The sequence below is a fragment of the Hydra vulgaris genome, chromosome 10, assembly GCF_038396675.1.
Source record: "Hydra vulgaris chromosome 10, alternate assembly HydraT2T_AEP".
Taxonomy (NCBI): domain Eukaryota; kingdom Metazoa; phylum Cnidaria; class Hydrozoa; order Anthoathecata; family Hydridae; genus Hydra; species Hydra vulgaris.
The window spans coordinates 14,644,257-14,663,741 of record NC_088929.1 but is presented as its reverse complement, the minus strand read 5'-3'; the positions used below and the strand labels follow the sequence as shown (position 1 = coordinate 14,663,741).

Below are 19,485 nucleotides of genomic sequence, written 5' to 3'. Positions count from 1 at the left end.
AAATCGATACTTAATGCAAATGGAAACTGTCTAGATTGTACTAAAGGTGATAAAAGTATAAATGGTTTCCATTCACATATAAAAAAAACGTAAATATAAAAAACAAAGCGAAAATGGCCGATATATCTTTTCAATATATTCTTTCAATATATTCTTTCAATATATCCTTTCAATATATCCTTTCAATATATTCTTTCAATATGTCCTTTCAATATATTCTTTCAATATATCCTTTCAATATATCCTTTCAATATATTCTTTCAATATATCCATTTAATATATCCAATCAATATATCCATTCAATATATTCTTTCAAAACAATAACTTTAAAGATAAAAAATAAAGAGATTCACTTAAGAAACAAAAAACATATTTTTCTTGAGATAAAATAAAAACATAAACTTAAAAAAAAAATTAAAAAAAAAAAAAATTATATTCAACATAAAAACGTATCAAAAATACTTATAAACTCGCAGAAAGCAACCCGTAATACGGGTTATGGTCGGTCTGTTACATAATTAATTTATAGTGGCTGTTTTCCACAATTCAAAGTTGCGAAACATTAACTAATACCCTTTTAGAAAAACGCCTTCAAATTGAAAAAATTAAACCATCTGTCAAATTAACATAAAAAGTATGAGGAGGTATATAATTTACCAATTGTTTAACATTATTTGAGTAATTTACAACTGACATAGGTCATATCAGTGTGTACGGCAGAGCCATTTTCCTCGACATTACTAAGTTTAACACAATGCGTTTTTAGTTACTGACACAAAATAATAACACTTCATATTGCTTTAAAGTGACAAAAAACTAAAGCTTAATTCTTGTTATATTTTTTATAAATGAACTTTAATTAATTAATAAGATTGAATAAGAATTAAATAATAAGAAGTGAACATAAATTATACAGGAGTTAATAATTTTTCGGTATCCCCGTTGTCTTTAAAATGTTAAATGCACACAACTAAATAAATTTATAAAAAATAACTAAGCAATCGAGTACAAATACGTTTGAAACAAAAAAAATTTAATTTACAGTCAAACATGTGTATAACAAATTAAAAAAAATATGTAAACTTTGATCTTTTATATTGCATTAATGCGTCATATGACAAACCTAAAATAAAAATTGTAACAGATAAGTAGACATAAAAGAAAAAAAAAGAAAAAAAAACTGGAAAACAATTTACCTGCTTTTCGGTAGCCTGTTGTCATACTTAAACTGCTGTCATGATGCAGCTTGTCGGTGTTGTTTTATGACGTTATTTCACGTTGGCTTTTAGTAAACTTTAGTTAAATTTAAAAGACATTACAATAGATTTAAAATATTTTTATTAAAAAGCAAAAAAACAAATGCTTCAAGGAGCCAAACTAAAAACATTAAAGGTAAAAAATCAAATAGAGATATAAATAAATTGCATTTATATAGCTAAATAGTCTTGGCTTATAGTAAATTTTAAAAGCAGTGTTTTCAATAAATTAAACTACCAATTAATTATTTTTACCAATAGAATGTAGCATCATTATATTATGATAATTGGGTAATGAGTCAATTTAATTATATTTAAGCTTAATTGGTGAAAAACAAATAAAATTTTGACTGAAAAAGACCAAAACAAATAAAACATACAACATAATATATTATTATAAAAAAAATTACAAATTAAAAAAAAAAAGTTACAAATTAAAAAAAATAAAAATCACCGAAGAAAAAGCAGCAACAAAAAAGTTATAAATATCTTCACTGATAGAAGACATTTACAATCTTTTGGTTGCTGTTTTTTTTTTCGGTGTCTCCCAACACCCCAGTATAGATGAGCCCTCCATTTAAAGGAAGGCTTATCCATACCGCTATTACTACACCACTTATTGAAGGACCTCTCCGAAAGAGGCCCTGGGTGTTGGGAGCGATAATTTCTGTACTGTTCAAATGTTAGTGAATCTAAAATCACAAAAGCTCTCAAATGTTAACGACTCTAAAGTTACAAATAGAAGAATATAATAAAAATTATAAATATTTGCAATTTTATTTGATTAAAGTATAAAGCATAACCTCACCATTTTCACAGAATGAAGAGGATGCTAAAAATAAAAAAAAATTGAGTAAATTAAAAAGGGTTAAACGTGTGAAATATTTTATTTTAATAAAAATATGAGTAAAGTGTGAACAGCTTAAAAGTGTCATATTTATATTAAATAATTCTTTCACCTATTGTAGATATTTCTCCATACAAAATATATAAAATTTAAAACACAACCCTACCAGTTATGCTTCTACCAGACACTAAAGACAAAAAACGTACCTCAGAATAATCGATAAAACAATTTTTACATATAAATAAATATATAATTATAATTTTTTTACCTAAAACTAACTAAAAGTAAACTAAAAATAACTATAAACTAAACCAAAACTATAAACTAAAATAAACTTTAAATCTTAATATCTGTACCTAAGAAGACAAAGGTCGTTTGTCCAGTTTTTTGTGAAAATGAGTTATGTATGAAACCTTTTTAGTTTTTTTGAGTATCTACAGAAGTATAAAGACTGTTGTCCTATGACAATGTGAAAAAAAGTTAGGTCAATATAAAAGGTCTGGTGTCCCCACAATGTTCAAAGGAAAAACGCCTGTTATCCAGAAATGACTTTTCACTTTTTTTTATTTAACTTTTTATTTATTTTTTGTCAAAATTATATTTCATGTGCCTTAAGACAAATTAAATAAAACATGAAAAAAATAACATAAATTTAAGCATCAAGAATAGGCCAAAAAAGACTAATTATTTTACTATATCCTCTCTCCTGGACAATTTCTCAAATGTGACAACCGACCTTTGATTTTCTCTTGATTAACTAAAGAAAATAAATCTTAATTAAACTTACTTGATATAAAATAATAAAAAGCTGTCTTACTAAGAATACTAAATTTCTTCTCTTTATTATTGACAATATAATTTTAAGTATGACCTAAGTTCTTGGGCTTATTGTATAAAATTATAAAAACCTACTGTTTTACTTTAAAGTCAACAACATTTTAGTTACTTGATAAAAAATAAAAATCCTTTTAAGCTTACTACCTCTCTTTTCGTTGTTGTCAACTAAACAGAAAAACAATCAAACAATTGATAGTAAATTTTCACTTTGGTAATAGGTTATTAAGCAGATTAAATAGATCTTTGATCTATTTAATCTAACAGTCTAGAACCTTATCAATAATCTATAACTATTTTCTATAACCTGGTGTAATTCAACATAGATATATTTTTTAAGGAATTAAAAAATATTTAAGATTATAATATATAAGATTTTAAAAACCTGAAATTTTAAACCTACTTCAAAAAAAACAGATATATTAAAAAGTATTTTTTTTCCTTTTTAAAAAGTAATAATGCTTTTTAACTTACTTTCTCCAATAATACTGTTGTCATCGAAACAGAAAAGCAAACAAATATTAAAGTCGATTCTTTCTTAAATCTACTTTAATTACTTCAATAATAAAATAAATATTTAATCTTTCTGGATTGAATTAATTTACAAAAATTATCATCTAAACCATTTTATTATTGTAAAGTTAATTTAAATCAACAAACATATACGAAGTGCAATTTATAACATTTATAAATAAATAAATAAAAAAATGCTTAAAAACAAATTTAATAAAGGTAATAGACGTGTTAAGATATAAAAAATGTAAACAATTAAATTGATTAAACAGAATATGATCTACTTGAAAGATATGATAAGATGTAATAAAACAGATATAATAGAAACATACTTTTTTAAATGTCTGGAAATTCTAATCTCAAATTTCCAGAACAAAAGAAAAACTAACAGCGCACAAACAAAACTGCGCATCACTAAGCATAACAAAACAACCAAGAGTAACAAAAAGTAAAAGGGCATTTAACTTTGGCATTACATTATTACAAATTACATTATGATTAGCATATTTAATTAATTACATTATGATTTGCAATTTTAATCAATGCCTAAAATTCAATAATATACTTTTTGTACACGTTTAACTCATTACGCAACTAATTAGTTTATTTACTAATATGTGCAGTAAACATATCTGGACCAATTTATCTCAACTCCATTTTTTGTGAATGAGTTAAATACAAATTTGATATTTATGTTGCATATTCTGTATGGGCCATAAGCCTTCTAACCGTTATTTATTGCGGTTTAACAAGAAACCACAATCAATATTAATCAAGTCTTAAATCCATTTTATGAGCCAAAAAATCTTAAAATAATTTTTTTACTATACTATCACATTTATACTTACAATATACTATCACATTTAGCTACCAAAAATGTTTTAAATTGGCTTTTAAATGTTATGTTACATTCATAGTTTTTAATGTGGCATAATTTCATGTTTGTAAACCAAGCTGACCGCACCCGGGTCTTGTTAAGTCTGTTCAACACAGACCATTTTTATATTATTTGTATGGCCTCTTTGTTTCAATAGTTTTTAGTATACGGTAATTTGCTACCATTTACTAAAAATTCCTATTGTTACTCGAAATTTAATTCTCTTAAATGTTTTGACACTAATAAAGAGGTCCCTCCCTGTTTTTGCCTTAATGGTTGCCAGGTGAATAGAGTTATTTTTATTAAAAGTAATCAAGTTTTTGATAAAGATCTTTTAAAATAATAAAATGTAAAACAATGATTTACATATATAAGAATTTTTTCTTTCTTTCCTCAAAATTGTTGCAAAGGCAAACTAAGCTAATTAATTAGCTAACCACGTTATAAAATTTTAGTAACTCGGTATTTGACAAATGCGCAAAACTACAATATTTTCCATGTTTTTAAACGCTCTTAGTTTGTTTTTAGTTACGACCCCCCGTTTAAAAAGATCCCCTAAGTTACGTACAACAAATTAGTAGGCATAAAATAGAAAAAATTTAAAAAAAAATTGAACTAATTGCATATATTTATATCATTTTAACTAACAAAAATTTACAATAAAAGGATCGTATATTTACAATTAAGTCGTATAAATGCATCAATCGTAAATCTTAAAAAAAAAATTTGGAATTATGATATCATAATTAAAAAAAAAAAAAAAAAAAAAAAAAACATAAAAACTGAAAATCGGTTTACCTATTTAAAGAAACCTATTTTGACATTGCAGTTAATAAAAACATTTATCGAAAATGTCACTATAAAATCTGTATCAAAGTACAAAAGGATTAACAATACTAAAAAAAAAAAAATCAAATTAAGATATAAATTGCATTTTTAGTAAAATATTGTCTTGGCTTTTAGTAAATAAATAATGAAACTACTTGTTATTCATTTTTAACAATAGACAAAAAGTAAGCCAAGCTGTCTATCAACACAAAACATCATAACAACAATAACACATAACAATAGCATATTTGCACTCTTGATCCTAAAATCCAGTGAAAATAACAAACCAAATTAAAATATGAAAAGCAAAATTAAAAAACCAATTTAGAGTTAACTATATTTATCTTTTTACTAAACATATAAATACATAAAAGTATATTTGTTTTTATATTCAATATTAGTTATTCAATTACTTCAAATTTAGGACATCAAAGCACTCTAGATTTAAAGATCAAGGTTGCATACTCTCTCATCCATATTACTCTAAACATTAGCAGACATTATGTGTTTCCAGAATAATTAAAAAAGGCTGGACAACACAACCTAGCTCTAAAGCAGTAACACTGCCTGGCACTAAATGCTGCCAAGTCACACCTCTGCTATAAGTACACCGCTTGGCTGACAAAGTTATCAATCTTGCTCAACATAATACCAAGTCACACCACTTTGCAAACATGGAAACAACATAATTTAAACATATATACAGCTATAAACAAATATGATTTTATATAACACATATAAACACATTTTATAACAATATTAAATGACAGATATATTTATCAAAAACTATGAAAAAAAAAAAAATTAAAATAATAAATAAAGTTATACATACAAAATGTGCTCACAACCTACAAACAGTAAATTTTCAAAATGAAAATCTAAAGACTATAAATTAAGAACATTAGAAAATATAACATTATTTGTGTAACACTTTTCACCTACCATACCTTTAATGAGATTTTTATCAATTTCGAAAAACAAACTATTAAATGCTCTAGTTCTTGAAAATGCAACATATAGTTGACCATGAGAGAAACACGTTTTTTTTGAGATATACCCCAACTCTATCAAATGTTTGACCTTGACTTTTATTAATTGTCATTGAATAAGTCAATCTGACGGGAAACTGACGGCGTTTCAGAACAAAAGGTAAACTAAAATCTGATGAAGCCAACTGAATTTGGGGAACAAAAACCAGTTTACCACCAGAAACACCTGTCAAAAAACCTCTGCATCAATATAATTATTTTGAAGAGCACAAACTTTCATTCGAGTACCATTGCATAAGCCAGCTTTGAGATCTGAATTTCTAAGTAGCATAATTACACAACCAATTTTCAATTTTAAACAATGAGGTGGCATACCTGAAGGAATTAAGCTGTTCAAAAACTCAACAGGAAAGTTATTTCTTTCATTAAGGTCATCAATATCAATTTGATCAGCACTTAAATAAATTCTGACCTCACCCGGCAGACATTCAAGCACTTCTTCATTGATTGATAATGAATCAACATTAGTTGGTGTTAAAATCAGACGTTTAGAATAATCATTTTGTTCAGCATCTCCAAAAATCTTTTCAACAATCAATTCATTTTACTAATAATGCACTGATTTGGTATTTCAGTGCATCCTTTAAAAGGATCCTCCTCTTTGACAGGTATTGTTCCATTCCCAAGTTTTAGTAGCCATTGGGAAAATTCACCTTCCCCATCTTGTACTCTCATATTTTCAGTTTTAGAAAAAATAATTCTCCAGTTGGATTAACTTTATACATTCTTACTATCACCTTATTACCACCTCTTTGTCTAACCTTCCATTTACAATGTTTATCATCAAATATAAAGTGATAAGGAATGTCTACATACGAATAGCAATGTGCTCTTTCATTTTCAGTATTTAACTTAAACCATGCCATTAGGTGCGTATCACATTGAGCTGCACGATCTAAAGCCATTTGTTCTGCTCCTTCTCTAATATACCCTAATTGATTTTCAGGTAGATGAACTTTAAGGCGTATAATAGTGTGTGACATATGACTAATTGGATACTCGAAAATTCGCCACAATGCTTCAGGTGCACTAACATAAGGACAATCTAAAAAAGTGTTTACTTCATCATGATTAATTTGTTCATTTATTAAAATATTGGCACAGTTGTGACCCTTGTATATGTTTTTGTACAAATATTTAACAGCCTTAACAGACATTCAATCTTCAGCATTAATGTGACCTTGATATTTCTTTGATAACCATATATTGTAAGGTACCACCCAGCAGTTATCTACATTGTTACCTTTGATATTGATAACCAAACCATTATCACAACGTCTATAGCGGGGATAACCATTATGAACTGCTACTTTGTTAGCATTAAATTCTTTAGGATAGTTTTTGCTGCACACCCCAACTTTCATGCAGGGAGAATTTGGATTCAGTATGCCACATGGACCGTGAATCATGCACGTTTTAACTATGTCATAAAAATCATGATTAACAATCGGATCTGGAATTGCTGCAGATATTAAGTTATTGATATTATGTGCTGTTTCAAGCTTATCATCATTTGCAAAGTGAAGTAAAATATGAACATGTGGCAAACCACACTTTTGAAATTCAATAACCTGAACATGTGTTACAACTTTCCCTAATACACCGTGCTTAAAAATGTCATTGAGAAGATTATTTAATTTGAGTTTAAATATTCGAGTAACCAAGTCTATCATTTGCTGTCTGACCTGGATATAAATTTTTAGTTACCTCGCGCCATTTTGGGTTGCAAGTGAAAGTAATAAAAAGATCTGGTTTACCATACTTTTTAATTATAGCCATAGCATCTTCAAAGTTTTCTTTTAAAGCTCTAGGACTTCCTACAAAAGTTAATGGCAAAATTACAACACACCCTGGTCTAACATTATGATCATTTCCAAGGTTGTTTACATGTTCGTGTAAGGCATCGTACTGCTCGTTTCTCAGTTTGTTTTGGTTATTTTTGATGAAAGCAAGGCGCTGGCCTTCAATTTTAACATACGCATCAACAGCATATTGCTGAAACAGTCTTTTTGCCATAAAAGAGTGAAGAAAAAAATTATCTAACTGAAAGTTTATAATTGTAATACTGAGATAATGTAACATGATTTCTAACCAATGTAGCATGTTCAGGGTTGTGAACCAATTGATTATGCCAACCAGCTTCACCCCTTGGAAAAAATATAGGATAAACCATAGGATCTAAGTTGGCAGGCATACTTGATATAGTTTTAGGAGGATGACCTCTTGGATAAATAACAACTTCCCTGGATGCAGGTGGTGCACCATCTTCACCAACAAATACAACTGAAACTTCATTATGTGAAGGGAGATTATAGCGACGTTTATCTTGCCCTTCAAGTAAAGACATTTTTACAACTGACACTGAGCGACCTTCTAGAGTTGCTCGACGAATTTTTTCATCTTCCACTTCAGCCATGTTTTTAAATACAAGAGCAAATGGGTTCTCTTCACTAATTATAGTTTTCAATTGAAACATTAAATCATTTAAGCAAAGATCATTACCACTTTGTTGCATTCTAAAATTTACTGCTGCAAGTGGATTATAGATGTATAGTTGGCAATATGTCGGCGGAACATCTTGATTTGGCCTAAGATTACCTATATGCTGAAAAACTTGACCACATATTCTAAAACATGGCGGCCCATGATTCATGGGTTGAACTACATTAGCTTTAAATGAAGCAAAAGAAAGACAGGCATTATAAACTTCTAATATATTTAAAAAAATTCAGATCGGCATTTCTATTTGCATAGTTTCCTTTAAATAAACCTTCTAAATCTTGTGGAAATGGTGAAGGTTGTGACAAAACTACCTTTCCATTATGGCAACATAAAAAATGTGTTTTATCAGGAAATTTGAAATATAATTCATTTCTTCTAAATAATAATTATCTAGAATAGTATTACTTCTTGCTATACAATGCATTCTTTCGTATCTAGCAGCAATTCTAGCATTTTGTTGATTATTAATTTCATTTTGCCTAAGCCTATCTCTTTCATTTCTGCGACAATTATTTTTAACTTGCCTAACCAAGCTCTCCTCATTTGGGTTCGAATTATTTGCTGCTTGCCAAGCAGCATTTCTAGCATTTTGTCGATTATTAATTTCATCTTGCCTAAGCCTATCTCTTTCATTTCTGCGACGATTTACTTGTCTATTAACATTTCCATTTTCTAAACTAATATCTGCTTCTAGCATAGTATCATCCATTTAAACTTTACTTTTGATTGAGAGTAGTAACAAAAAATCTTAAACGAATCCTGAAGATTGTAACCTTTCCTATATAATTTTTTTTCTACTCTAAATAGCACACACAAATAATTTTTATATACAACAGACTGTCATTTAAAGTAAATTATACAATAATCTTATGATTTTAAAAATATATTTATATCAGCTAGGAGATGTTTGAAAAAAAATTAGCAAATAATAATAAAAAAATATTTAAAAACATGCAGTTTTAATAATAAACATACTGCTAACACAGAAAAATTAAAAAAAAACGTTGTAAACCCTTTTTTTGCAAACTTAAATATTATTTCCTCAAAAAAATTATTAGTAAACGTTTTTAAAAAATTCACAAAACTATACAATATTTTGTTCTTCCATACCACATAAATACATCATCTGATAAATCTAAAATTAAAAATGTAACGAATAAGTAAATAAATAAGAAAAATATTACATACAAAAAATGAAAAAAGAAGCTGTTGTGATTTACCAGAGTAGTAGTTGTAAAATATTATTATTTCATGTTAGCTTTTACAAAATAATTTATGCTGGAACATCATGATTCCAAAATATTTATAGCAAAATCATGTAGTAAACTGCGCTAAAGACAAGAAATCAAATTGAGATAAAACAAATTGTATATATGGCAAAATAATTTGTCTTGGCTTTTAGTGAATGATTAAAAGCAGTGATTTTTAATAATAAAATTACCTATTTATCATTTTTAACAATAGACACCAATGTGAAGGTAAGCCAAATGTCTATCAACTCAAAAGATATCAAAAAAATAACATCACAGCAACAACACACAACAATAGCACACACCATAAGTTAATATAATATGCATATAACATAACTTAAGTAACATAACATTCATATATAACAGAACATAAGTAAAGCAGTAACAGTTTGACACTAAACACTGTTGTGTAACCCTCTGTTATAAGTACATCACTTGGCTGGCAAGGTTGACAAATCTTGCTCTACATGTTTACCAAGTCATAACACTTTGAAAACATGGAAACAACATAATATAAACATATGTACCAACCATAAACACAATAAATGTGTTTAAATATGTAAATAAGGTTAAATATATACCTTATATATATATTCAAACACATTTATAAAACAACTATAAAGCACATATTACCACATACACATACTTTTCAAAAAAACATATATGCAAACAATAAACATGTGCAAACAAAAATTTAAAAAATAACGCGAGAAAATTTAAAAAGATTCAAAGTAAACAAAATAAATATATACAAATAATACTCTTTACCTTCATTTTTGTCATGAAAACTGTAATCCTCATAACAAAATTTAACCTTTACATACAATAACATGTGACATGCCATGTCAGTGTTGGCACAAAATTTTAATTTATTTTTTGACATTTTCTAAAAAAGAATAAAAATAGTTAATAGCATCACAGAAATTTCAAAGTAGTAATAACCAATTTCATGGAAATAGCATTAGTATAACTTTTTTGTTGCATAAAAAATAATTAGACCTCATCCATACCCCTATTTTCCTTCTAAAAAATAAAATAATAAAAACTGCTACAAAAAAAATAAAGCTATAAGAAAACCTAAAACAAACAAAATGTAAACAATTTAAAAAATTAATAGGAGTGATCCTTTCTACTTTATATCTAATAAAAATGTTGTATATGTAAGTATTATCTATACTTACTTCAATTATAATATGATCTTAACGAAGAATATAAAACAAAATTATTAATTGAATACACTTAATACGCATTAATTTGTTATGTATTCTATTTATTCATTCGAAGACCAAAAATGTTAAACTAAGGACACTAACATAAAAGTAAACCAAGTCATCTATCAACACAAAACAACACAACAATAACATCACAAAGTTAACAAATAACATAACAGTAACAAACATTGGTAATTTTAATTAACTCAAAACTTATGTTATAATTTAAACACATACATACATTTTGTGAATAAAAAAAAGCTATTGCTTTTACTCAGCATTTTTAGACAAATTGCTTTTAGCAATTTTGCTCAAATTTTTATTTACGTAATGCTGAGCTATTACTTTAATTTGTCTCAGGACTTGTGAATCACTTTAATAATAAATATACGCATACAAATAAGAAAAAAGTTCTTATAAACACATTCTTTCAAAAATATTTTTCAACACATTTTATGAATACACTAATTACAAACAGATTTAATTTATGTGTTTCATCATGACAGTACACCACTTTACTGGCATGGACAACATTCTTGCTCTCAACAAAGCCAAGTTACATTATATCAAAGTACGCCACTTGGCTAGCAAGTTCAACACTCTTACTGTAAACTAAGCCAAGTCACAACAATTTGAAACTATGCAAACATCATAATAACCACTTACAAACTATAAACACATAACATTATAACACATCACAAACATAGAAACATAAATATAATTAAATATATAAATTAAGAAAAATATATAAGAAACATTTATAAATACAACCTTATTTTTGTAATATTTGTTTAATGACATACCTCATAATAAATGTTTAACAACTTTAAAAAAACAAACGATCAAATGACCTGGTTTTTTATATTATAAAAGCAAACAGATTTTCTTTAATTTTTTTAAAATAAGGTATTGAATGATCTTGTTCTTTAACATGCAACATAGAGTTGACCGTGTGAGATGCGAGGGTTTTGGAGATAAACATTAACTTCATCAAGAGTTTGACCTTTCTTTGTCTTCTAATTTTTAAAAATTACAGAATAATATACTTTAAATATTGGGTTGAGGAATAATTCATGAGCGTTTTTTTCAAATTTATTTTAAACAAAAAAACTTCAACGATTTAATCAATAATATACTCTCCGTTGTTGTTTACGACTTCCTCCCATCGTTCAATAAGTTTTTCGATGCCTCGGCGATAGAAATCTCCTGGTCTTGACTCAAAGAATTCGTCCAACCAAGTCCTCAATTCCACGTCATTATTGAATGATACACCGCGCAAAGCGTTCGAAAGCGATCGAAACAGATGAAAATCTGATGGCGCCAAGTCTGGAGAGTATGAAGGATGAGGCAGCACTTCCCATTCGAGTTCTTGAATTGCGGCTTTGGTCATATTGGCGATGTGAGGACGGGCTTTGTCGTGTTGCAGAAGAACGCCATTTCGCCTATTTGGTCTTTTTTGCTGAATTGCTTCGTTGAGTCGGTGCAGTTGTTGAACGTAGAGCTCCGCATTGACTGTTTGGTTGCACTCAAGCAGTTCGTAATGAATTATGCCTTCCCAATCCCACCATACACACAACATGATCTTTCGAGGATGAAGGTCTTTTTTTGCTCGCGGAGTCGCTTGTTTTTTGGGGCTGAGCCATTCTTTTCGCTGCTTCATATTGACGTAAAGGCACCATTTTTCATCGCCAGTGACAATGCGGTAAAGAAAACGCTGTTTGTGACCATGTGTTGAGCGATGTCGAGCGAGCAAACCGGCGGCGATTGTGGAACGTTGATTTTTGTTTTTGCTCAAAGTGTGTGGCACCAAGCGCCGAGTTTCTGAACCTTGCCCATTGAGTGAAGGTGGTTCACCACAGTTTTTTGATCACAATCCATCTACTCCGCCAATTCTCTAGTCGTTTGACGTGGATTTTCGTGAAGAAGTTGATTCAATCGCTCTTTGTCGAACTCAATTGGTCGACCGGTGTGTTATCCGTCCTTGAGGTCAAAATTCCCATTTTTGAAGCGCGAAAACCAACGGCGGGCGGTACTTTCAGGCATTGCTCCTTCTCCATACACAGCACAAATCTCATGAGCAGCTTCGGCGGCCTTAACACCTCGATTAAATGCAAAAAGCAAATGGTGTCGAAAATGCTCAGTTTTGTCCACTTGACATTCCATTTTAATGATCTGAAAATACACAAAAATAAAAAAAACTAACAAATCAAAACACACTATCTTGTAGAGCAAAACATTCTCTTTCAAACAACATAAAACATTTTGCCAATGCATTTTATTTCTGCGTGCATTTTTAAATTTGAAAAAAACGCTCATGAATTATTCCTCAACCCAATACAATTGACAAAGGGCTTGAATTGAGTTATTATTAAAATGCATGAATACCTGGCTTTAAAAGTTACTATACTAATTTAAAAATAAAAGGTTTATTCTTTAAAATAAAGGCTACAGTTTGTTCTTTAAAATAAAGGCTACAGTTTATTCTTTAAAATAAAGGCTACAGGTTTATTCTTTAAAATAAAGGCTACAGGTTTATTCTTTAAAACAAAGGCTACAGAATTACTACAGCTATTCACGAAAGTTTTCAACGATTGCTAAATTTTTATCAAGTATGTTTGGTTTAATTAAAAAAACCTGTAAAATGTTATCGAATTAATTTTTTTTTATTTATTAAAGAAAAAGTAATTAGCTTTAAAATGAATATGAACATATTATAACAATTTTAATTTTTAGTTAGAAAAAAACAATTACAAAAAATCATATAGGAAAAATAAGAAGCACAAAAGTTTAAACGAATTGCAACATTCAAACAAAAAATGAAAAAAAAAAGCGCAAAATTAATATTTAAAGTGTCCTCCTTTGTTTTTATAGCAAAGATAAACTCGTTTATGCATTGATTCAACTAATTTCATGCACATCATGCGAGGTACCTTCAGCCAGTACTCATTCAAAAGTTATTTCAAATGCTGAGTTGATTGAATTTCATGGTATGTCAGTTGATTGTTGATCCAAGACCAAATATTTTCAATTGGGTTGAGATCTGGTGATCTAGGGCACCAGGGTATCACATTGAATTTTTTTTTCAAAAAATATTCTTTGATTGAGTGAGCTATGTGAGCTGAAGCCCCGTCTTGTTGAAAGATGAATTGCTTCTGCCATACAAGTGTCTGATTGATGGAACTAAACACGTTTCCAATGTGTTCTTGTAGGTGTATTGATTAATTCGGCCTTCTTACAGCTCGCAGAAGCCTATACCTTTGTGAGAAAAACATCCTCAGATGCCAACCGAACCTCCACTGCCTTGTCGACAATGTTGCAAAAACCTGTCTGAATATTTCTCAGTTGCAAATCTTTTGATATAGATTTTTTCCTTGCGGTTTATGACTTGAAAATTAGCTTCATCTCTCCAAATAACTTTCTACAGACCAGTCCAGCCTTTCTTTGGACCACACTCGTCGTTTACATTTATCCGTGATTGAAAGAATAGGTTTTCTAGCAGCTATGTACATTCCAATACCTTTGTCCAATAATATTTGTCTCACGTGCTCTCTGCTAACTTTTGGATTATTTTTTGACTTGTTGAAGATTTGTGCTAGCTTTTTGTAGCTGAGTTTTCTCTGCTCATTCTGAATATACCACTTTTGTCATGGTTGCTGAGTTTGGATGGTCTCCCAGTACGCGGCATGTTGGAGACGTCCTTGGTAAGTTCCCAGATTTTGATAGTTTTTTGAACGCAATGTTCAGAAACATGAAGTATTTTGCCTATTTGAATATTTGTGTGATTTTTTGTCCTTGCCATACCAATAACTTGTCGACCCATTTGCATGCAATTGAAATTAATTTGAAATTTACAATATTTCAAGTTGATTATTAATGAATTAAAAGCTGTCTGATGATGTTGTGATGAATTTTTTGATTGTAAACTACTCATTTTAACTTTATTTAATAATAAAATAAATTTTCGCACCTGATTTATCAATTAATTAGCAAATAATTGATCCTAAATAAAATCTTTTAAACTTTTGTGACACATCTTAATTTGTATCACCTACCTTTTAATGAAATTTCTGAGTAAACAGTGATGAGTCGAAACCTACTTTTTTTTATTCTATTAACAAATAACCTATTTACCAAATTAGAAAAAAAAATTATTTTGATATCTATTTCCGTTAGATTTTTATTCAAGAAAAACCGAAGATTAAACCGAAAATTCTGTAATTGTTTAAACTTTCTGTACAGAAGTCATCAAATTAAAAAGTTTTTGATCTTATCATTAATTAAGCTGATGAAGCAAAGATTTCAAGCTTATTACTGATTAAGTAGATGTTAACAGATTTAAGGATACCTCATCACATGGTCAAATATATAAAGAGAAATATTAAAAGGCCAAGTATGATAAATCTTTTTTATAAAACTCCGTACAAACGCGCACAAATGAGTAACAACAGCAGCGTTAAATTCAACAATAATATATAGTGATGATGTTGTATTTTTTGAATTTTTATTACTTTTTTTTTTTATCAGGGGCATGTGAAGCTTTAAAAGAGTATTTACAAATATGTGGTAATGACTTTTTGAATTCTATTGATTTAATGGGAAGAACACCATTACATTTAGCTTGTATATGCGGCCATGGGCAAATTATAGACATGTTGTTGAATAAAGGAGGTGAAGATTTTTTATGTAAAAATTGAAAGTTGTTTTTTAAAGAAAATATCTATATATTTAAATCAAATTTTTTTACTTAATTGAACAGTGAGTACCTGTTTGTTTCACAAAGTTATACATTTATGACTAAAATTGTTATGAGTTCTTTATATTTTTTTAAGGTTCTTTAAAAACTTTTTTATTTATTTGTTACATATATTTCATTTCTATTTTAGCTTCGCTTGATCTAAAAGACAAACAGGGCTTCACTCCTTTTGATTATGCTAGGTCTAAAAATCTTCATTACTGTCATCTTGTTTTTCAATACCATCAAAAGTATAGAGAGAAAAATCATGTTATTGACAGCAAGAAAGTTTTATCTAACTCAAAGCTAGCACAAGCTGAAAAAAACCCTAGCCTAGAAGAGTATAAATGTCTAAATAATATATAGCTATATATATATATATACATATATATATCTATATATATATATATATATATATATATATATATATATATATATATATATATATATATATATATATATATATATATATATATATATATATATATATATATATATATATATATATATATATATATATATATATATATATATATATATATATATATATATATATTAGCCCCCGCCATTTCTGCATAATTTTTGATTATTGAAGCTCGTTATTTGATTTCTGGTGCATTTTGATGAGTACATAGAAAAAATCATATTCATTTTTATTTAAAGTTTTATTTACTACCTCCTCCAGTGCGTTGAAGTTATTTAGAATTTTCTTGAAATCTTCTTATTTTACGCTACTAATGCGCCAACTTAGTTTGCGCATTTATTTAGTCGATTTTTGCAAGTCGATTTTATTGTTCCATCAATATATTATAGTAATTTTATTTATAGATATGGTTTGAAAATCTAATAATTTATTTTCTTTCAATTATTGCTTTTTTTTTATAAAAACATTCAAATCACAAATTTAGACCCAAAAACATAATCAACCACTTTATCACTTTAATATTATACAATATGGTTAGTTGTTTCAAAAGTTGGTTGTTGTTTCAAAAATGGTTGTTGTTTCAAAAGTTAGTCAAATTTTCTTTGGTACTAACTGAACGTTTTTCTCTATGCTCTGCTATTGACAGAAGAATATCTTGCTTCAATGCTTCATTTACGCTCACTTTCGAGTAGTCTTGAATAAGTTTTAGCGGTCTTTCGGCAGGATCATTTACTACATGTAGTTTATAAACCTAGTCCTTAAATCTTCTGTAAGTGCTGTATCTTCCCTATTCCTTACAACTAATTTGACACCATTCAAGATCGTTCTTTGTAAATCCAAGGTTCTCAGAAACCAACCACTCATGCCTCCTACAAATGATGACAGATAAGAAGTATTTGGATTTTTGTATTGCTCTTGAAAGTTTGGCTTGCCAACATTCTGTTTAGAGTCAGAGTTAAACAGCTTTCTAGCAACACTTTCTCTAACTTTGGGCAGTTCCTTGTCAGCTATGGAGAAAATAACTGTCCTCTGGTCGTGGTACCAATCATGTTGTTTCATCACGTGCATACTTGGGCAATATCAGGTCTTTTAATTTTATAATTTTCCATATCTCTGATTGCTTGTAAATCCATATCTAAAGCAGTACATGCAAAAGGAGCTTTTAAAAACCAAAAAGTATAAAAAACACCAACAAACTCACCAAAAACTGTGAAATGTGACATATCGTTTGCAAAAAAAAGATTTGAATCAAGCTGTGGACTAAAAAGGCAAAGTACAAGATTATAGATTGATTTAGCAAGATATTTTGCATGATAGAAGGCACCAGGTCTTTTAAAATGAAATCCCGTGATAAATCCGCCTAAGTATACAACTGTTAACTGGCAAAGGTACTTATAGTCACCTCTAGAAAATACGTTTTCTTTTAAAGCTTCACTGCTAAACTGTAAGACTTTATCAGCCTAGAAAAAATAATTATTCAATTAATTACGAGGAATTATTTGTTTGTTGATAAAAAATATGCTTTATTAATGCTATATATTTTCTTTCCTAATAATAAGTCTTAACAGTTTAAATTCTCTAAAATATTTTTATCTCACCTTATTTTCAATAAATGTTCCACAGTTACTTTTCCAATCAAACTTGTTCATATTCTCATAGTTTATTCCTTTAGCAAACATTTATCCCAGTTATCGTGTAACGTTTTAAATGTATTGTCTGTAGGTCTGGTTGTAACTTTGCCTGACGCTTTTTCTATTTCTTTAGCTCGGAATTCTACAACATGGTGTCTACATGCTAACCAAATTAATGGTTTGCCTCAATAATTGACACTCCATCTCTCAATAATTGCTCCATTAATCCATCCAGTACTACTAGCAGTTGTATCAAAGGATACACTATCAACTGCTTCGAAAAGATTCCATTTATTTAAAATCTTTTTTACTGCAGTAGCCTGGGTTATTCCACATCCATCAGAAATTCTAATTACTCTAATAAGCTGGGGCTCATTGAGATCTGGTGAGCTTACAATTACTGCCAACTTTCCACATTTTTGCCGTGGTTTAGAACATCTGAAATTTTTTTTGTGTCCAGGTGAAGAGTCAGAGATAAGTGTTTAGCTTTTGAGATAAAAGATTCCTTCATTTTAATTTCTTCATTCATTAAGACCATTTTGTTATGCCTTCTTGAAGTTGTTTCTGATAGTGAAAACTTGTTCAAGTCTCCATTGCCTGCATTTATGATACTTGCAATTATAGCTACCTGACCTGTTGAAGAAATGTTGTATCTTTTTGCAACAATTGATGTTGATTTAATTATATTATTAGGCAAAGAAACCGTTACAAAATTGTCAGTTTTTTTTCTTTTTGAATTGTATTCTTTAAAGTCTATATCTAACTCATCTGAGTCTACAAATTCAGTATCAGAATGTTTTTGAAGACTTGATTGAAAAATGCTGTCAGACGATTGTTGACCTATCATTTTCGCTTGAAATTGATTTGTTTTTGCAATCTTTCTTTTTATAAACTTTTCATAACTTTTGTCCTTACGATCCATTGACGATCCATTGACCACTTTTGCAGGCCTTTTTGGTCGTCCATACAATGTTCTTTTCTGGTTGAAAGTGATTTAGTTTTAGTTTTCATTATTATGTCATTAACATCTGAAGGAGAAATATCGAAAAGATTAAGCATTCTTCCTGAAATTTTATGCGCGACTTTTTATACTCAGTAGATATTTCTGTTTGCTTGTAATCTACTTCTGCAATTTTTCAATTCCATAATGTTATTCCTATAAGATATACGTATAAGTTAAAAAGTAAAGTTAATTACTAGCATTTTATCGTATTTTACCAATATTATTTCCGTCAAAATTAGAAATTAAAAGTATTATTTATACCTTATTTGTTTATTACACAGTATTGGAATTGAAGCCTTTTCCCATATATTAACTAAGGCTTTAGTAACACACATCAAGCTGTTCTCTTTCGTTTGAGAATTACCAGATTCGTTACATTTAGGCGTAAAAAAAATTTTAGAAATAGGGCAGGCAATAACATCCTAAAGTCTAGCAGATTTAGAAATTGATGTCATAAAGTATTTTCTATAAGGAAGATATCCAAGCACTTCTCCTTTTGTTGGCAACTTATTATCTGGTAGCTTTTCA

General features: G+C 28.7%; 1 protein-coding gene across 1 annotated transcript in view; it reads left to right on the top strand.

Moving 5' to 3' along the window:
- Nucleotides 1-19,485, top strand: part of LOC101241294 (serine/threonine-protein phosphatase 6 regulatory ankyrin repeat subunit B) — a 56,288-nt gene that overhangs the window by 28,139 nt on the left and 8,664 nt on the right. The window contains exons 9-10 of the mRNA XM_065807323.1: nucleotides 15,692-15,835; nucleotides 16,051-16,240. Of these exons, the coding sequence (XP_065663395.1) occupies nucleotides 15,692-15,835; nucleotides 16,051-16,240 (334 nt within the window). The remainder of the gene's footprint in view (nucleotides 1-15,691; nucleotides 15,836-16,050; nucleotides 16,241-19,485) is intronic.